At 39.4% G+C, this 20512-nt stretch overlaps 1 protein-coding gene across 2 annotated transcripts in view; it reads right to left on the reverse strand.

Moving 5' to 3' along the window:
• CNTNAP4 (contactin associated protein like 4) overlaps positions 1-20512 on the reverse strand; it is a 541886-nt gene that overhangs the window by 103210 nt on the left and 418164 nt on the right. For both annotated transcript variants that reach the window (XM_029925564.1, XM_029925565.1), the window contains 4 exons: positions 19555-19702; positions 3991-4194; positions 3262-3446; positions 2309-2452 (listed from right to left, as the gene is read on the reverse strand). In XM_029925564.1, coding sequence (XP_029781424.1) covers positions 2309-2452; positions 3262-3446; positions 3991-4194; positions 19555-19702 — 681 coding nt within the window. The remainder of the gene's footprint in view (positions 1-2308; positions 2453-3261; positions 3447-3990; positions 4195-19554; positions 19703-20512) is intronic.

The following is a 20512-nucleotide window of genomic DNA, read 5'->3' on the forward strand; positions in this document are numbered from 1 at the left end:
ATATAAAATGCTGTGTCGTGACAGGTATCAACTATCCATTAGATACTGAATCAATTCTTCTTAAGCACTACTAACTGCTTGCTTTTCTTGAAGCTAGATCATTCTGAAAATTTCCTATTAGACCTATGAGTGCAAACATATGGTTTCTGTCCTTCTCTGCCTGGCTTATTTCGCTTAGCATGACACCCTCAAGGTCCATCCACTTTCCTACAAATGGCCATATGTCATTCCCTCTCATTGCCATGTAGTACTCCATCGAGAATATATACCACATCTTCTTGATCCACTCATCAGGTGATGGCCATTTAGGCTTTTTCCATGTTTTGGCTATGGTTGACAGTGCTGCTATGAACATTGGGGTACCTGTGCTCCTATGCATCCGCACTTCTGTATCCCTTGGATAAATCCCTAGCAGTGCTATTGCTGGGTCATAAGGGAGTTCTATGGATAGTTTTTTGAGGAACCTCCACACTGTTTTCCAGAGACGCTGCACCAGTTTACATTCCCACCAAGTGTAGGAGGGTGCCCGTCTTCATCTAATAGTTTTAAAATAGAGTTTCAAGATACCTTAGAATTGTACAAACTTTCATTCAAATACTATGCATAAAAAATTATCTCACTAGTAAAGTACGTAGTTGAGGATTTAAAAAATCTTTATGCTGTGAACTATTTAGAAATAATTAAGCATGTTTCTTAACAGGCTTCAGAAATGGAGAGAAATACTTTTATTTTTATTTAATCTTTAACATGTTTTCCAAATAGAGATTTCAAAGGTCAATGAAATCAACTGTATTTAGAAGGATACACATTAGAATGAAACCATTTGGTCTTGGTGAAACAAAGATATTTGGCTACATTATGATTCTGTTAAAAGTGAATTAATCAGCTTTCACTGTGGTCAAGTGTCTTGTCCCAGTGTGTGAAACAGCAACAGCTGAAGAGTGAGCAACACTGACCCAGACTGTAAAGACAAGTATAAACTATCAAACCTCGTGAAATGGGGAACACGTTACCAGCCGCAGTTTGGTCTGATGCTTCATCTGGACCGCGGCCTGCCACCCGGCAAGCAGCAAATACTCTTGCCAGTGAAAAGTGGGTGTTAGCTACACGGGCAGTTTCTGGAAGCTCGTCTGCCAATGAAACACATCTACCTACGGCTTTTTGATTTTCCTTTTAAATCATCTTCCCTTTGATAAAAATATAACTAAAAACCTTTCTGACTGGTATACTCCTATAGATACCACCAATTCACACAGAATTAGGAATAAAATGTTTTGTAAAACAACCATACTCCTGTGATATGCTTTGGGACTGGCTGATACAACATGAGCTTGAATTTATATATCTTGAATTTTGAACAATTCAAGAAATGCAGTGAAAAAAATCTCTGTTCTGCTTTTCCTTCATGAAGCCAGGTAAACTGGAAACCATGTCTCCCAGAATCCCCTTTTCTGTCTGGTTCTGGTTAAAAGTTAGTCAGAAATGGAGCTTGTGTGGCATTTGAGTGAAATGCCAGCCATTTTTTTCCACAGGACTTTTTTCTCCCTGTGATACAGCGCAGTGAGGGACGATCACAGAGGAGCTGGTCTGATCCGGTTTGTCCTGGCTCTCCTTCACCCTGCTCCATCTCTTCTTCCAGACAGCTGGCCTCCACTCTCCAGCCCTCTGACAACTGTGAAGATCCAAATCCTAAAATAGAAGCCTTGTGCATAAAACCCATGGTGGTGCTACTCCCTGACTGTCCCCAGACCAGATTTAAAATCTGCTGCATTTCCCCAGAATTAGAATATACCGCAGCCTGACCAACCGTGCGACCCGGAGAGACTGGCAGAGGAGTGTCCTAACAGCCCGTTCGCTCTTTGATTTGTTACGAATGACCGTGGCAAAACACAGTTTTTCAAATGCCTCTCTAATACACATGGATGTTATCTGATTCCAGGAACCTAATTCCCCTGATTAAGGGAGTTTGTCGGGGCATATCTTATTAAGGAAGTTACAGAGCAAAGGAAATTAGTCCCCTGGAGTAATAACATCACAACAAAATTAAATTATCGACTGTAAAAAAATGTTTTACTTCATATAAAAATAAAATAATCATACTCTGTAAATTATAATTCTTTTAAATAGAATTAATCCCTTACATGCATATTGCCAAGCAGAGAAAATTTTTATAAGAGTAATCTCTTAAAAAAAAAAGAGAGCGTAATCTCTAAAGTATCATATGAAGTAGGGGTCCAAAAGGGAGCAATTTTATTGTGTGGAAAAGCAACATAATTTCATTCATTCGTTTACATGAAGATTCTCTTACCATAGTGATGATCTCTGGCTTTTGTTGCTTGGCCAAGTCAATGATATCTATTCCATTGTAATAGACATTTTCTAGACACCCATGAAAATTTTTATGGGGGAATGACACTGATTTTCCAGGTGCTGGAATCCCTCCAAAGCTGATCTTAGAAAGAAAAATGGCATCAATAATATTGTTTAGTGATTTTCTGATAGTTTGCTTAAATAATTATGATTAGTAACTCTAGCTTTAATCATCACAGATAAATCAATTTTTCATCACTCTACACTCCACATGTTGCTAATTTCATATGGATATTTTTTAAAAATTAAAATACAGATTTGGAAACAAATTTACATGCATTCAGTTTTCATTTACACTAGAGCCTGATTATTCTTATAAGTTACTAATCACATCTGGATCTGATGTTTATTGGTTGATGAATAAAAATGCATCTTTATATCCATGGTAAATCTCTGTTTAATAACATAACTGGCTTTAATGGGGTTTTGTTTTATATGTATTTCCGGCACACATTGGTGCTTGTGCATTTGGATCGATTGATAATGAATTAATTAATCTATTAGTTACAAAACCTCTCCATAAATCTACACTTTTCTAGGGCGCCCTATAGCACACAAAAAAATCATGGACCATGTTCTGTATTTACTAGTGGTAATGTTGCCTCTTGGAGATTTCCTACATGTGATAATCTGTGACTATGCACTTCAGGTAAAAAACTCTCTCCCTCTCTCTCTCTAACAATAGATTAACATATCGTCAGAACGACGAGGCCTCAGTAGTAAACGCCCAAATCTACCATTGTGAGTTAGGTCATCTTGGGAAACACTTCACCGGGACCCTGAATTACTCTGAAAGAGGGAAGGGGTGCTCCCTACAGTGTATTTTCTTTCGCATGGCTGCTCACATAGACATTGTAAACATCTGCATTAATTGAAACATAACGATCACACCTCATGATCAAGGTCCAGGTAACTGAAGTCTCCCTGGGCGCGGAAACTACGCCGGTGCTCGTCCACTGTGAAGTTCACGTGTCTGCCCGAGCGCTGGAGGAGCACCGAGTGCCAGTGCTGGTCGTCCAGGAGGCTGCCCAGGGTGAGACTGATCAGCGTGGGAGCGGAGGCCAGTGTGGCCTCACCTGAGAACAGAAAAAAATAACAGCACCATTATTTCCATTTTTATATAAAAAAACAAGTTTCCCTTTAGGATCTCTCATAATAATTGCAATCTTCTCCTTTGCATTCCATCCAAAACACCAGTATGGATTTACCTGAAGTTTGAATATAATGCCCCCTCAACTTGGCTGGAATTTCTTCTACTGTTAATTCTTTTTATTAGTGTTTCCCATCACATGCCATTTGTGATGTAAAATGTACCTTTGCTACAACCTCATTATTTTTACTAGCTCAGTATTTTTCAGTGACTCATCCCTTTATTCATGATGTCTGAAAACAGCTACGTGGTTCTGTGAGCACTATGCAAAAACGCATCAAATGAGGGTCTCATACAATTTGCAAAATAGGAACCGTTTTTACACGTCAGTGCGATACTGGTGTACATATAAGCCCCTGAATCTGGAAATAAGACACCTTGATTGTTATAAGGTAAGCTATAAAAGCATAAACTTACTGACGTGATAGCCAAAGGGCCAGACTGTCAACTACATCACCAAATAGATTTACCTGAATTAATAAGTAAAAAGAGTTTTCCTCTTCGTAAGTCCAGCGTGATATGATCTCCATTTTGCCCTTCTCGGTGGAGCAGAATTCCATCACTCTGCATAGTTTTAAATTTCAAAGAAATAATATCCTTTATTGGGCTTAGGGAGTTTTGATCAAATCTATAGAGAAGGGAACTTTTTCCATCAAAATCAAGCACCTCTGATCCTAGAGACAAAGACATTAAAAGTCATTCTAAAGTATAAATATATTTTTTATTAAACCATTTTAAATGCGTATATATATACACATGAATGTATATATACATACATATACACATATATAAAGCATTGTGCATACACACATACACGTATAGGTCACTTGCCAGCCAGTCATGAGGGAAAATAAAAGCTCCAATGTCTAATTCCCTCTTGACACCTAGGATTGATTCCATTTTAGTCTTTGCTAACCTATTTACAAAATAATTATCTAGAAATAGATCCCAAAATGTATTCCTAATTTTCTTTTATTACTGAAAGTTATTTCTGTTCATTCAATAAAGAAAAGAAAATCAGGAAAAAGGTTATGGTTGATATCCATAAAACCACTTTGTATATTTCACAATCAATATTTTTATTCATGTTCCTGAAGTGTTGAAGTCAAATGGTTTTTAGTTCCTGAAAAAATGGTTTTGATATCTCAAAATTTCTCTTATACATGTTGTAGATAAAAGATCTGCACAAAAATATGAACACATCCATCAGTCACATCAAATGCTGTCTCCAGCTGACCTTTGTGTTTTGTTTTATTTTATTATTTTTGTGGCTAAGTAATAGTATTTAAGAGCAATGCTATCTTGTCTTCTAAAGAGCATCATCGGAAAGATAGTCACTTAATGATATTATAAGGGCTGTTCTGCCACATTTGTGTCAAAACTGTGACATTGACACGTTTTTTCAGCTTTCTGACAAAGTCTTATCTACTCATTGTCAAAATCACTTTTATTCGGTTCATCTGAAAAAAGATGTCATGTTATACCAGTAACATAACAGCACATCTGTCAAAATCAGTTGCACCCAAACAACAGACACAGAATAGAACTGATAATACCCAGAAAGCCTTGCAGTGTTTTCTCCATTTCGCAAGTCGAAGATTTTTTTAAGGCAATTACCCTTGTGAGAAAATGTATGTAATAAATGAAGAGGTTAGGGAAACCCAATGAAGCTATTTTTCAACTGGTTAGCTGACTTCTCCCAGTCAATGAAATGACATTAAAGTTTACTCATCTTGTTTCATTTGACAAAATTATTACAGTTACTTACATGCCCAAATATACATTTCATTCAGATTATCCATCATATTTAATGTGAACCATTTATATTCACCACCCCCCTGAAATTCTTTTCAACTATTTTACGCAGCTATCTTTTGAAAATTCAGAGGTTTGATTTTTCCACATCTTGTTAATGTGCTTATAAAGAATTCATTCACCAAATGCACATGAATAAACATTGCATTCTGTAGAAAGGATAATGTTAACTGAACAATTATTCCTTGTTATATAGCTGAATGAATGTGCATGGTAAAAACATAACTCTGTGTCAAATACAAATCATGTGTTCTATGATTATTAGATTACAATAAATTAAGAAAAATTCCAATAAGACATACTTTAAATCCTGATGCATTTGGAGCAATGCAGTTATCTCTGAGTTAACGTATTGCTTAAAGGCAACCATCATAATAATGATTTTCCTTTAGATAAAGTCTATTTTTGGAATTAGCTACCAAGAGAATTTTTTCCAGTAAAGGGTTAGCCTATGTTGCTTTACCCCAGTATTTCTTTTTTTCTCTTCTTCACTGTTATTATTATCACATTGTAATGGTCATAACCACCCTTCAGGGCACCTAAGGCTTTTGTGCCTAGTATGTTTCCGTCAGCAACAAAGGAAAGTGAAAAGTGTATCGGACAATTGATGTCTAAAGTAATGGTATACAGCTTCACCTCTTAAAATCAACCACCTGCCACTGTCTCTCATTCTTACCAATTATCTTCTTACTCCACAAATATCAACTAAGAAATCTGAGGCATCCATTCAATGCGTAACTATTTAGCAAATTGTTTGTGAGGCCCTGTGATGGATGCTGAGATCAAGAGAGTAATAAACACCAGCGTGGTCCTTGCTCCCATGGAGCTGACATTCCATGAAGACGCATACTGCTTAGCAAGTGAACGGCCATGACAGACTGATCAAGGTCAGCTGAAGACTGTCTCTTTGGTTAAGGTAGTTGGGGAAACTCATCTCTCTGATCTAATCTTCCTCCTTCCCACAGTCTTCAAGCCCTACCCGGGTCCCCATAAGCTCTTAGAATTACTCTTAGGACATTTAATTTCCAAAGACCTAGACATTCCCCCAATACTTTCTCTCCTTCACTGTCATGAAAAGAAATACAGTGACAGTCAGTAATTCAGCTCTCAGAGGATGAAGAGGAGTGGGGATTGCCTTGAAAATGGGTCTGAAAGTGAGAAAGTAGTTTAAGTAGGAAAATCAACAAGCTCGCTGCCATACCATCACGGACTTCATGTGTGTGTGAACAATTCCTTCAGGGAAGAAAAGCTCAATCAATATAATTCAGAATGTGAGTACAATGTCAGTATAGGAGAACTTCAACTTACGTATGTGCAATATATGTACAAGAATTATCATAAAATAAAAAACCCAGGATAATTCCCATCAGTATTACTTTAGATAGAAAACTCACTTATAACGGGTCTAATAAAAGTTACTGTTATAAAAATCAATTTACACAACACCTCTGATGTATAAGCAGTGTGTACTTTTAAACAATAATCACAAAACTCTGAGTTGTGGCACATATAGTTAATGATATAAAAATCTGGAACTGTATGAAAAAGAATCTTGAGACAGACAAACAGAGAGAGAAAGAGAGAGAGAGAGGAAGAGAAAGACAGAGAGAGAATTTACTTGAATTCATTATTAGAATCTCTCTCTCCAAGGATGCTGATAGGAGAGAGAGGTTGTAGTCTCTCTTGAAAATGGTCTTACCCACCGTTAAGAAAACCCTGAAAAACTGGATATACCCCAAAGCAATAACTTCATTTCCTTTCAATATCACTGAACCATTTTCTCACAGGCCCAGCTGCAGATTATTTAATTCTAAGTGACTTAATAAAGGTCTGATTTTTTACTATTTATTATTGGTTAGGGGCAGACTCTGTTAAGTTACATGTTAATTTATAATTTTTTTCCCAGTAGAAATACAAATGACTTCTGTGTGATAGAAAATCAAAGCTTTTGGTTTTATTGCCCTGTTGGACATTAACCATTTATTATGTACCCAACCCAGTGATAGTAATCCAGTAAGCTTTCTTGGATTCCTCTCTACACTCAGTCTCTTGAATCTGCTTTCAACTAGCTTTACCATCTTTCTGATTCTTTCTTTAATCTTTCATATGTGTTTATTCTGTATTTAAATGAAAGTCTTGTTTGTTTGTTTTTGAAATTTTTACTTTCAACATTACTAACTTTTAAAGTAGAACTTGGGCTTCACCTCATTGACTGGGGAAGCAACACTTCATGTCTGAGCCATCCCCAGTAACACTCAAGGGGCATTTATTTTTGCTCTTCCACAAAAGACACTACCAATGTAAATATATTCTCACAAAAGTTCAGATGATTCATAATAAAATTTCTTTGCATTGAAACTAACCTATGAAAGATACAATGAATGTATGGCATTCATGAAAGTCATTTAACTCAATATTTATTTGTTTAGGAACATGAAATTAAGCATCCAAGTAATATTCATGTTTCAATGAACAGAATCACACTTATCCCCATCTTTTGTCAAATGCTTTCAGAAAAAAAATCTTTTGTACATGACTGACATGTATACGTAGGAAAAACAGAGGTACCAGGAAATTGGCTAGAATAAAAATTAGAAATCAGAAGTTAACAAAGATTATAACAGTCAAAGACCTACAATGCAAAGATGTAGGAGGAGACATGTTACTTGACTGAAAGAATTACTTTTCTAATTGTAAATTTGTTCACTAGTAGGCTTATCACTCGGGTTGTATTTTAATGATTAGATTACTGTCAATATTAATATTGTGACCCTGTCATACCCTGTTCACCAGAGGGAGGGCATAAACTCTAATTTTCTAGTAATAAGTTGCAAATTGTTCTGACACATTTATCCTCCTCAGGCTAGCCCCCTTCTGAGCCATTTTAATAGTGTTTTATTACAGTGTAGCCTAATAGTTAAGATAACTAGTCAGTGTGGATTTGCATCTTCACCCTACCTTTGGCAACTATATGAGTTTCCTGTTAATTGATGTAACAAATTACCACAAATTCAGTCACATGAAACAACACAAATTTATCATCTTCTAGTTTGGGAATTCAAAAAGTCCTAAAAACAAGGTTGGCAGGAGCTGCTTTCCTTTGGAACTCTCTGGAAGATTATCTCATTCTTCCCCTTTTCCAGCGTGGAGAGACCATCTGCATTCCTTGGTTCAGACTTCTCTTTATGTACAAGACTAGTACCATAGCACCATCAAATCCCGCCCCCTTGTTTCTCACAGTGACATCTCCTTCTCCGACTGATCCTCTCACCTCCCTCTTGTAATTACATTGGGTCCAACTAGAGAATCCAGGCTACTTTGCCCATCTCAAGATCCTTAGTTTAATCACAAACTATGTCCTATAATGTAACATAGTTTCAGGTAACAGGGCATTACTCCCTCTGTGGCACACATTTAACCCCTTTGTCTGTTTCCTATCTGTAACACGGGAATAACGATAGTATATTCTTCACAGGATTGTTGCATGAATATCTATCTGCATAAACTTTGGAAGAATTGCTTGTGCATAATTAAAACTCAATAGACATTAACTACTGTTACTGCTAATGCTATTACTTATTGCTAGAACATTGGGCAGGGAAAGAGGTACGGCAAAAATAATTTAACAAATACATTTGGTGTATTTAAAACTAAACTCTTTAAAAAATAATGAATTTCTGAAGAGCATGAGAAATGCTCCATTATCAATGTCACTGCCAGGTTATATAGCAAGAATGATTTTGAGCCATCTGTGGGTTCTGTGGCTTTTTCTCTGTCTGTCAGCTAATGCTTGAGCTGACTCACTATGGCAATTGTCGGTGACCCGAATCCTCCTCAGTGAAAACCTCCATCTCAAATCTTCTCATTTACAGCAGGCATCAAGGAAAGAAGAAACTCACAGAGGCTGTAGGCCCTACTCTCATATCTGTTCTCCCTGGGAGCCCAGGAAAGAGGGAGAGTCTGCTTTATTTGCATGATTCAGAAATACAATCTCCCACGGAACGAAGAGATTTCCAATAAAAATATTCAAATTCCTTTCAGGGAGTTGTGTCAGAAGTGGTATTGCTGAAATGGGTACTCGCTCCCCTCTCTGCAAGTACATATTTATAGAGAGCTCCCTGTGAACAGGGGAAGACACAGCAATGCATAAATACAAAGCACATTTTTGTTCAAGGAGCTTCCATTCTAATGGGGAACACGCATCCCTGAGATGTGATTTTTCATGCCAGTGCTTAGAGCTTTGCTTTTGCGTCAGGACTGGGTCTGAATGATTTCTAACATGTGCAGGAGGAGTTGATCCACTCAGCCTGGGAGAAGGATGTCAACTAAATTGCAGATTCACCTCTGTGAGCAGCAAATTGTTCTACCCGGGCGTATGGCACATGCCAACACACTCTTCAGGGTAATATCTCCACTTGACCCGGTATCCTTCCCTTACACCTACATCCCACCCCTGCTCCAAAGCTTGAGGCTTTGCACAATGTGAGAGGTTGTTATCTGAAAAAGCAATGGCCTCCCTACCATTCCAAGTGGATTACTAAGAAAAAAATACACAAGAGCACGTTTTCTTAAATTGAGTTCCATGGTCTGGCCGTGTTAGAATCAACTGAGGAGTTTCTCGTGGGGTTTCCAGAAGCATTCAAGATCCTGGGTTCTACTTTATATCCACCAACTTAGGGGCTCCTAGAGCCACACCCAGGGAAACAGGTTCTTGAGTGCCCCCTGAGCACATGACACGATCAGGATTATCGATAAGAACAAGAAGGTTAAAGAAACCTTCTCTCTGAAAATGAATAACCTCACTGCGTACTGAATTGTCCCATGGAAAACACCTACGCTGTAGGTGGTCCTTGAAGAAAATTGTGCACGTGGAGCAGCTTGTCGCTGAAAGATGTCTTTGGGGAGAAACTGGCTCTGTGAATTAACTATCAATCATTGCATCACTGATGAGGTCAGTTGGCTAAGAAATGTTAAAGAGAAAAATTGAAATAGAAAATGCATGAACTGGAAAACAAATCCTTGAATAATAGAAAACCTGCCTTTATTAAAGGTCATGAAAGAATTCCTGAAAAAGACATGAGAGCCTTCTATTAATTCTGTGGGAAGCACCCCAAAAATATAAACAGAGAAAAAGTGCTGTAAATGGAGAAAGAACAATCGACCAAACTCTTCTGGGCTAAAAAAGAAGTCAGTCTCCAATACCGACCATACCGCTTCTTTATTTGAAAATTACTACCTATGAATTTCTAAACAGAGGTCCAATTTTGACTTCTAAGAAACATAAATCAGGCTGAGTCACTGTTAAACTATTATATAGTGAAAGATTAAAGCAACAGCATGATGTATTGGCACTTGAGATCTGCATTCCTGAATTGGGTTTTGAAGAGATGGCGAGGAGAGACCGAGCACTTGAGAAATCAACAGGAAACGGGCTGGACTATTTCTGCATAGTAGCAGAAAAGAACACAGAGTGATTTAAGGCACTCTTAAGTTTAAAACAACCCAAATTAATACAATAAAAAGGAAGAAGGTACAGGATCAAGGGCTGCATATAACCACACGGAAAAGGTGACTTTACTATCATGGTTTTAAATAGACTGAATTAAGATCAGTGATAACACTCCAGGAGGTTAGAGGGACAAACAGGCTACCTGCCACGTAAATATCAATCTAAATGAACCTTTGAAACAAATTTGAAATGCATAATATCTACTACATCGAGGACCCTTGAGTGTGTCACTGGAAGACATAAGCTGTATTTCTGTTTCTAATATTTGTTGTAATTTTGTAATGCCACAGAAGTCACATAAATGTGGATTCTCAATTTCCTTATTTGAAATATGTGGGAAAAAATTCCAATTTCTCATACCACACAAAAAGCTGTGGGTTTCAAATAGAAGTATCAAAATGCCTAATTTATTACATATTTTATTTTCTATTAATATCATTTTATTTATAATTTTCTTAAATTTATTTATTATTGAGAGATAGAGCACAAACAGGGGAGGGGTAGAGAAGGAGACACAGAATACAAAGCAGGCTCCAGGCTCTGAGCTGTCAGCACAGAGCCTGACACAGGGGCTGAACCCACGAACCTCAAGATCATGACCTGAGCCAAAGTCAGTCAGTCCCTCAACCAACTGAGCCACCCAGGTGCCCCTATAATAACATTCAACAGCTCACAAGTTCATCTCACAGCTCTGGGATCAACTGCTTCTGTAGGCGTATAACAAATCTGTGGTTTCTATACATTTATTCATTTTTCCGATTTTATCATGGCTAACTGGATATTTTCCTGAGTTCTCTAGGTAGCAAATAGTTACTGAGCATTGACTGTGTCAACTCCTACAGTAGGAGCTGGTGTTACAACAGCAAATACATTCTGTCCTCAGGGATCCCTCAGTCTGGAGGAAAAGAGAGTCTTCAAGTAGCTCACCCCACATGTACAGATATATTTACAAACTCTAAGTGGAGCATGAAGGAAAAGGGCAGGTTGCACGGTAGTTTTGAACGGGGAGATGTGAATTAGGTTACTGCCTGGGGACAGCACTTTGCGGAAATGAAACTTACTCTGAGTAGATGCCCACCTTTGTAAATGTCTAGGATCAGGAAAGGAGGAGGAGGTGGGGAAAGGAGGGTACAAGTTCAGGGAGGGATGAGGAGAGGTGGGAGGGTGGAGCCTGGGGAGGGAAGGATGATGGTGGCAGGAAGGAGATAAAAGAGGTCCATGGATCACCTTGACCCTGTGAGAGCTTAGTTCCAGGTTCTGTCCGGAAGCATCTATTTCAGTTTCGTCCTTAGCCCCAGGACATAGCAACTGGTCCACAGATTGGGCTTTACTCCTAAAGCAACAACCTCTGGCTTTTCAGTTAAAAACCCAAGATGTCCAACAAGTCCCTGTAAATTGGCAGGAGTGATTTTTTTCCCAAAGGTGTTCCTTACAGCATTAGGCAGATGTGGAAATCGTTAGCCTCTGGATACCCATCCTGCTCTCCCCTAAGCTCCTTGGCACCCCACCCCGGGGCATGCGCTGGTCAGGGGTCAGTGGAGGGCTGAAGGGGGTTTCTCTGCAGGAGCTGAGGCCTCCCTCTCGGACTCCTTCCTTTTCTGGATTCCACCCTAAATTTCTAGTGACTCTGGCAACACTGAACTCTGGACTCAACCTCCTCTGCCCAGGAAAATCTGGCCACTTTTCTGCTTGAGCATTACGAGGTCCTGCAAACTGGGATGTGCTTTTAGGAAAAAGTCAGTTAAACATGGATCTCCCAAAATTTGCTTTGCTTCTCTCAAGATCAAATCTTGTCAAAATTCATCCTGCTGTAAATTGAACTTCAGAGCCCTAAAGGAGGTTTTTCTTAATGTGTATTTTTCTATCCAGTGATTACAAGTTGTAGCATGATAGTCCAATAAAAGTGACTCTGCTGTGACTGGTACTGAAAAACAAATCATCTTTTTGTGAAATTTATAGTCATTGACTTGGTCTGTTAATTTATTCAGGGTTACCAAGTGGGACTATGCTAATTCCATTATTCTTTCTTTCTTTACTACTTAGAATATACCTTTAAAGAGAAATTCCCCTCATCTTCTGTTTGGTTCTTTTATTTGATCTGTACCTTGAAGTACAGATCACATAGGGAAAGTAAGATAAATTCTTGCTGTTTCCCTTCATTTATTAGTTTTCAAAATAAAGATCTGGTTCCTTCATCTCTCTCATAGGTAACCAATTAAATTTTTTGGGTTTTTTTTAGTATTGTCATGAACCCATTCACTTAAACATATTTAATATGCGATGGAACCGCGGTTACTATCCTTACTGATGCTACAATCTTTCCATTTATGGTCAGCGAGGGTCTCCGTGGCAGGCTCTGAGTTCTTGTGACATAATCCCAGTGCGTTTCATAGCTGCTTTTACCCCTCCGGTATCATAATAGCTCACCTTATTTTCATTTTAATATAACCTCACTTATCATCAGATTAAAATCTTAAGACTCTCAATTCTGCAAAGAATTAGAGCTTATCCTCTTCGGTTTTAGGCCCACCAGAATCTATCTTCTTGTTCAGACTCCAATGTAAGCTAGATTCCTCAGCCCTAGTCTCCGCTGATAAATAATCTGAGCGCAGGGACTATAGATAATTCACCTCAGTCAAGATTTTAGCTGTTGCCATGAGGGAGGAGCTGCTTCATAAATATGTATGGAGTTCAATTAGAACCATTCTTTAGAGCAAACCCAACAAATTTACTGATTTTCATTTCTCCCCCTAACCAGACATGGGGCGTAACAGACAGAAGACTCGGATTCGGTTTTCAGTATTAGTAGCTACGCTGCTCAGGCTACTTTCTTGCATTGCCTATTAATGTTTTTTCCAAATTTAAATCTACTGATAAAAGCAACTCCCAATACTTTTTACACGATGAAAAGCATATTTTTATTAAGTTGGCGTGAGTTTCCTAATTGTTGACCTGCTTCCGTTTGTGAAACAGAATCCATAACTGTCTCTTAATCAGTCTGGATTTAAGCAGAGAAACACAACAGTTTCTATATTCTCTGTAGTTTCTATACTTCTATGTATTTGTTCTCTTCCAATCTTCTCAGTTCTCCCGTGTTCCTATGTCTGATCTTTCACGGGCTGCACGTGTCTCCAGGTTGATGGGCAAAACCTGCTGGGGGCTCACCAACCCCTCCTCCCTTTGTTCATTCAGCGAGCTGAAGACGCAGGACAAAGGAGGACAGCTGACTACAACAGAGCGTAATGTGGGCACGGTATGACCAGAAGTGGGGTGGTTGTTCCAGGAGCAGGCGGAAATGTCCTCCGACCCTAAGGTGAGGTGTCAGAGAAGCTGTCAGAGACAGTGATTGATTCAGTGCTGAGAAAAGGTGCTGAGTGAAAGACTCCTCTAGACAGACACAGGAAGCCTGCACATGTGAGTGCCCCGAGCACTGTGCAAACATCCCAAGTCTACAAAAGTCATGAAATCATGGCATGTGAAGAAATGGAAAATGCTCAGTGCCGCTGGGCAGCTCGATGCTCTTCTTCTGTTGGGGATGAGGAAAGGAAGAACCCGGATTGCAAAATGAGGATGTTTTCACAAGAACTGGAGAGAAGGAACTCCGCATTTATACCGAGGGCACTTGTCGCAGCAATTCATCCACCACGAAAGAACACCATCTGCTGTGGCTTAATGGCCACCTCCCAAGGACATCTCGGACAGAGTTGCTTCCGCTCAGTTTTGTTTCCTTTCTCTGCCTTTGTTCACCATTGTTTACTTTCCTTTGGGACATTCCGTAGGGCGGTGTTTCTTTACCACCACATGTTTTCTCTTCTTGTTCTTTCTTCCACGAGTTATTTCCTTATCTACTTCGCTCGTCCAGATCTATAAACACGTTCACGGCCGCTATGGCCAAGGCATCTGAAATTTATACTTTCTCTTTGAACCCATAAAATTTAGCTTCTCCTTCTCTCATTACTCAGGAAACAACTTCCAAGTTTTCAGACATAAAAGTAGAACATGCTCTTTGATATGGATTTTCCATTCACTTGATGTACCTTCATAACAAGTTACTGCCCTAACTCACCCGGACGGAGGCTAATAAAATTATGTGTGGCTCTCACAATAGCCACTGTCTCTACAATATTCATCAGGGCAGCCTGCACCCAGAACTTCAGTGGACACATGCATTAGGCACAAGGAGGGGGGCAGCATAAAAATACATGTGACCTGCAAACAGCATTAAAGACCTGCTTTAATGATGATAGAAATGCACTTCTCCTTTTCCAAGACATGAGCAGTTGTCCAAACACAGCACTCTATGTTGTTATTATTAATAGCAATTCTGTAAGTGGAAGTTATGATTTAATAACAATGATATTTATGTGGCTTTCATTTATATACCTTCAACTCAGAGGGCTCAGCGTTCCAACCTTCCGAATTCCCCAGGCCTGAATTCAGTGAGTCAGCAGAGGAATTACTTCTGTCTCCTGTGCCCTTTCAGAACCCATTCTCTCTCAGCTGCCCCTCCCAGCACATGGCACCGCTTTCCAGATGCTTGTTCAAATGTGATAACTCAGGGGGCCTCACGTGCAATCACAGAGATCTCCGAATCCACAGCCTCAGTATCTTTGAGTCTGACGTGGGTCAAGAGAAGCCTCTCTCCTGATGGTTGGTGATCAGGTCCTCACTGTCACTTGCACACATGAGACCAGAAGCCTCCTGACACGTGTGCGCCCGTATTTCCAGCCTGAACAACCGTTCACCAAAGCTCCATGCAATTCTCGGCTCTGTGCTTGTCGAGGGTCCGCCCCTTCCCCTATCTGGACTGTTCTCCTAGCCTCAAAAATGAAAATATCTGCACTTTAGTTTCAAACCTACTGCCATAAGTGTTCTTACACTAATCTCAATTTCTCAATCACTTTATTCCTACACTCGAGCTATTATATTTTACACTGAGCTTGTATAATTTTTATGACATTGCCCCTTCTGACCTCTACGGGTCAAACACTTGTGTTAGTTGCCAAAAACGGCTCTATTTTCACAGGTACTCACGCACACCCCCCCACACCCCGCATCTCCCTTTCTCTCTCTGAAATTAACAGGCAAGTTGGGAGCCAGCTCTGCAAGGGTCATCATGGACCCCCCGTGCTGGAGCTGTTATTCCTGGGGGTCTTGTAGTTACCTTGGCAATGGGTACATTGCTTTTTTGGCTTTTACTTAAAGTACAGTCAGTACTATAAAATTTGATTTGTGTTTTATAACTGTAGCATTTGAGATAATATTGCACTTGTGCTTTATTGTACAAAGTAAAAGGACTGTATTGAATAAACCCTAAGATTAGAAGGCAAAAAACACCATTATATATAATAATTCCCATTTATTAAGAAAGCTACATTATTTTAAAATTTCTCCCTCCTCCCAATACCCAGTAGAGTTCTCTTTCAGCAAGTGTCAATAAATACTTAAAAGGTGAACCCATATATGATTCATAGAGTTGTCAAGAGCACTGGCTTTGGAAAGTAATGGACATGAATTTAAATCTTAGATCTCACACGGGCAGTCTGCGTAATGCTGGACAAAGTTCTTAATTTCTCAAAGGTTCACTCTCCCCCATGTCAGGACAGTTGAAGCACCCTGGTATATAGCACTCATGAGAAGCAGCTCAGGCAAAGCCCAGAAAAGAGTCGCGTCAACTTGGTGCAAAAGCAATTGGGTTCACGGGCTGTGGTGGCATGCAGTCCTCCGGGCTTTCCCAAGAGGCTCACTTAACTGCCAGCATGGACAGGAATCCTGTGACTGTGATCTAGGAGAGAGACCCTGACCACTCCCACACCACTTGTCCTTTTTTGTAGGGATTGTAGGAGAACGGCCTTGTGCATCTGAAGAAAATCCAGACTGATCTTGGCTCTGGGCTATTCTTGGGGGTGGCAGCCAGAATCTGGTGGCTGTGTTCTTGTGTGGAGAGCACCTGCAGCTCTGCCTGCTGAGGACAAGGGGGTGGTGGTCCCCACTTATTTCTGTACCAGAACTCAGAGCAGGCCCTGGGGCTCGTTCAGCAGACAATTCTGTTCCTCTTCTATTATTCCTGCATAAAATGGTAAATGCATGCCCCTACTTCACCATGCTGTTAGGACTAAATCAGAAAATGCCTAAAAAGAAAGTATCTGAGACTTAATAACTGTTTAACAAATGATAGTTATGGAAAATCAGGCTCCAGTAAGTTCATAGTTTGCGAGGCTGATACTATTAACAGGTGGATAATATAACTATGACTGAAGAATTAAAATATATTTGATTAAATACCCTCAATAAGGCACTCACACCCAACCCATTTTGAGGTTCTTTTAGGTTATCTATGATAATACTTTTCCACTGTTTATTATTTTTTTCTCTTATCCAAAATTGTACTGCAGCCATTTTACATGGACTCCTGTCATACCATTTTACCATACGTGTTTATATTTGAATTTAAAATCTTGTTGGCTCTCAGTACTGCTACTTCAACTGTGGGTCAATGAAAAAAGGAGGCTGATTAAATGCATGGACAATGTGCTCACTGTAAGAGACAGCAAATGAAGTCACAGGAAAAAGAATGTTCCAGAGGGTTGCAGATGAATGAAAGTGGAGGGAGATTTGGGTTATTGTGAAGCATATGACAGCAAAGAACTCAAAGGACCCTGGTCCTCAGCATCCCTTCCAGGGGGACATTATGAGGGGTGCTTTAGTTTTGGAAAAACAAAGTCAATAGTCCTTTTCCGTGAATGTTGAATTTACATCCCAGATTGAATGTGTATCAAAGGTGTACAACTGGGAAACCTGTTGAATATTTCGAAGACTCTATTAAGTGGGTGATTTTTAGGAGGAAACTAGAATGTCTACGAAAACTGTATCTGACACAGAGTAAGGGCTCAAGAACTGTTAGCTATTTTTATACTGTGATAAACAAATATTTTGAAGGTAGATGCCCTAAGTAGAGATGTAACTATAAATATGAAACATCTGAAGTTTGTTTTGTTGGTTATCCGTGCTGCAGCACGGGCTTTGCTAAACTCTACGATCCAAAGACAAATAAGATGGACTGTCTGGGTTCTGTGTTTCAGAATTACGCTTCAGGGTGAGATTATTTTTAAGGGTGATTTTATTCAAATGGATCACTGGAAAGGAGGAGCTAACGCAGCTAACAACAGCTGAGCTGAGCTGGTGGAGACAAGATAGTAAGTGGGCGGATGGTGAGAATACACTGCCCCGACTCATCTCTGTGACAGCTAGACGGAGCCTGAGCCTACGCGTGGCTCCCGGAGTCCGCCAGACCCGGCTGCAAACCCAGCACCGTCATTTCCCATCAGCCTGGCTTGAGCACGTCCTAGGGCCTGAGCTTTTAGCCTCCCTGTTTGCAAAGTGGGCTGGGGTAGCGGGGGAGGAGGGGGAAGGGAGTAGTAACCTAAAAATATTTACCTGGACTTGTAACTAACTCTTAATACAATGCTGTGATTAGCAGTCAAGAAAATGTCGCTACTTCTAGAACTTTTTAAAAATTTAGTACTATTAAAATTAGTGTTATTGCTATGATTATGATTACTGTTGATATTTGCACTGTGATTGCTCTTCTGTAGGCTCTGGGGGGAACAAAAGGCTGGTCAGTTACTTTTCATGAGAGAGGAGGTTGCTGGGAACATCACTGACTACCACAGGGAGACGTGCAGCCTGAACAACATGGTTTGTGTGACAGTTTCGACACCGTCAACGTGTCGCCTGCCCTCTGTATGACCTGCCTTGACTGCATGCAAATGAGGCAAACCAGAACCTAACTGGAATTACATCAAAAAGTGATGAACTATGTCTCACAAAAGTTTTAGTGGCTAAAAAGCTTTAGCTTTTAGCTAAATAGTGATATAGAGGACCTGAACAATAGCAGACTCTTTCCGGATTCTTCCGTGTACTAGGCGTGAGACACTGGGCAAATTACTGAATCTCTCCAAACCTCAGACTGCTCATCTGATAATTGTAGATCATATTAACTAACTCACTGTTCTATAATAAAAGAGCATCTAACAGGATGGTGTGGCTTGAGGTCGACTATCAATAACTCTTAGGCCCCTGCCCCACAAAAAGATATTAAAAAATGCTTCATTAAGAGGAGACTAAGTGAAATCTGTGGTTTCTATCATTTTTTATGTTAAAGTATTTCAAAAACATTTTATATTTTAGCAGAGGTCTTTACATTTTCTACGAATTTATGGCATATTATTTTTAGGCTAAAGACACCAACGTTATTTGGTGCCCTAACATTTGGCTGGATATACTAAACAGAACACTGTATCTTTTATTAAATTCAGGGTGACAAAGTGGAACATCATCAGATATAGTCCATGGAGGGGGAAACTCTAATATTTGAAAGTTAGGATCTAGTTAATAATATTAGATTTTGATAAATGGACTCGCATATGTCCATAAACAGATATCTGTCTGGACCTATCTCCATATGGATTGATCTATCCATAAAATGCTTCCATTTCTGATTCAAAACGTAACACTAAATGCTAAAGTCAATACTGTCATGCATGAGCACGCTCCCGTGCTCACGCGCACAGACACACACACAGCTTTCTACAAAATCATTCCTGTTTTTCTCTTTACATAGCTATAAAGTCAGTTTTGGTATGCAGGCTGGCCTTTAAAACATCTCTTCTGATAGCTAAGTCAGGGTGCTGGGTAAACAAACACTTACTGTATGCACATCCAAACACCTCGATCCGCATTCCAATTCTGCCCCTGGGGTTCCACTCTAAAGGGATGAAGCGCAGAAATCGGGCTTTGATAGAAGGCTGGAGTCTATAGTACACAACACTGTCTGCATTTGCATTTCCTGAAAAGCCCTGAAAGAAAAAGGAAAGAAGGAAATCAATGCATTTAGAGAATATCCATTTCACCCTGTGGCCTATGGTGTCCACGAGCAATGTCTGATTTGTTTTTTTACTATTAAAATGGCTGCCTTCTCCAAGAAAATCATATTGCCAGTTACAGTGGAATGTCCATCTTTCCACAGAAGTCACGATGGCCCAAGCTTTTTTTTATATTCAGAGTAGATGAAATTCCACCTTCCCCATTGAGCCAGCTTTCAACATGATATGCTCAATAAGCTTTGTTTCTATGAAGTACAAATTATACTTAAAAGCATTAACATTGTGAACGGCACAAAAAAAATTGAGAAAATCTTTTCCAAGCATTAAAAAAACAGGATTTGATTCAGCAAAGAAGTTCCCGGCATCACTGATGAATGATTAAAGTTAGGAACCTGTTTCCATCGTTTCATTTTCTCCTCTTAGTGACATAAACAACACTATCACCCAACACTCCATTCAGAGCTCTGGAAATATACTCTGAAAACAGGCTGTTCAACTTTACCTCACTGCCGGTACGCACATGAAGAATTGTTACATGTCAAAGTGATTTAATAAAAAAAAAATAATAAAACAAAAGTACCTGTATTTAAAAATAAACTGTTGAGGGAAATTAGAAGCAGTAATAGTTGGAAAGACCTATAATTAGACTTATAGATTCTAGAATCTGAAAGCTAGAAAGACCTTGAGAATGATGCTAAGCTAGCACAAAGTGCAGATGAGGAAATAAACGGTCAGAAAGGCAGAAAATATCCCTCTGGTATCTGTAAGACGGCTGTATGTATG

This window comes from Suricata suricatta, chromosome 16, assembly GCF_006229205.1.
Source record: "Suricata suricatta isolate VVHF042 chromosome 16, meerkat_22Aug2017_6uvM2_HiC, whole genome shotgun sequence".
Classification (NCBI taxonomy): domain Eukaryota; kingdom Metazoa; phylum Chordata; class Mammalia; order Carnivora; family Herpestidae; genus Suricata; species Suricata suricatta.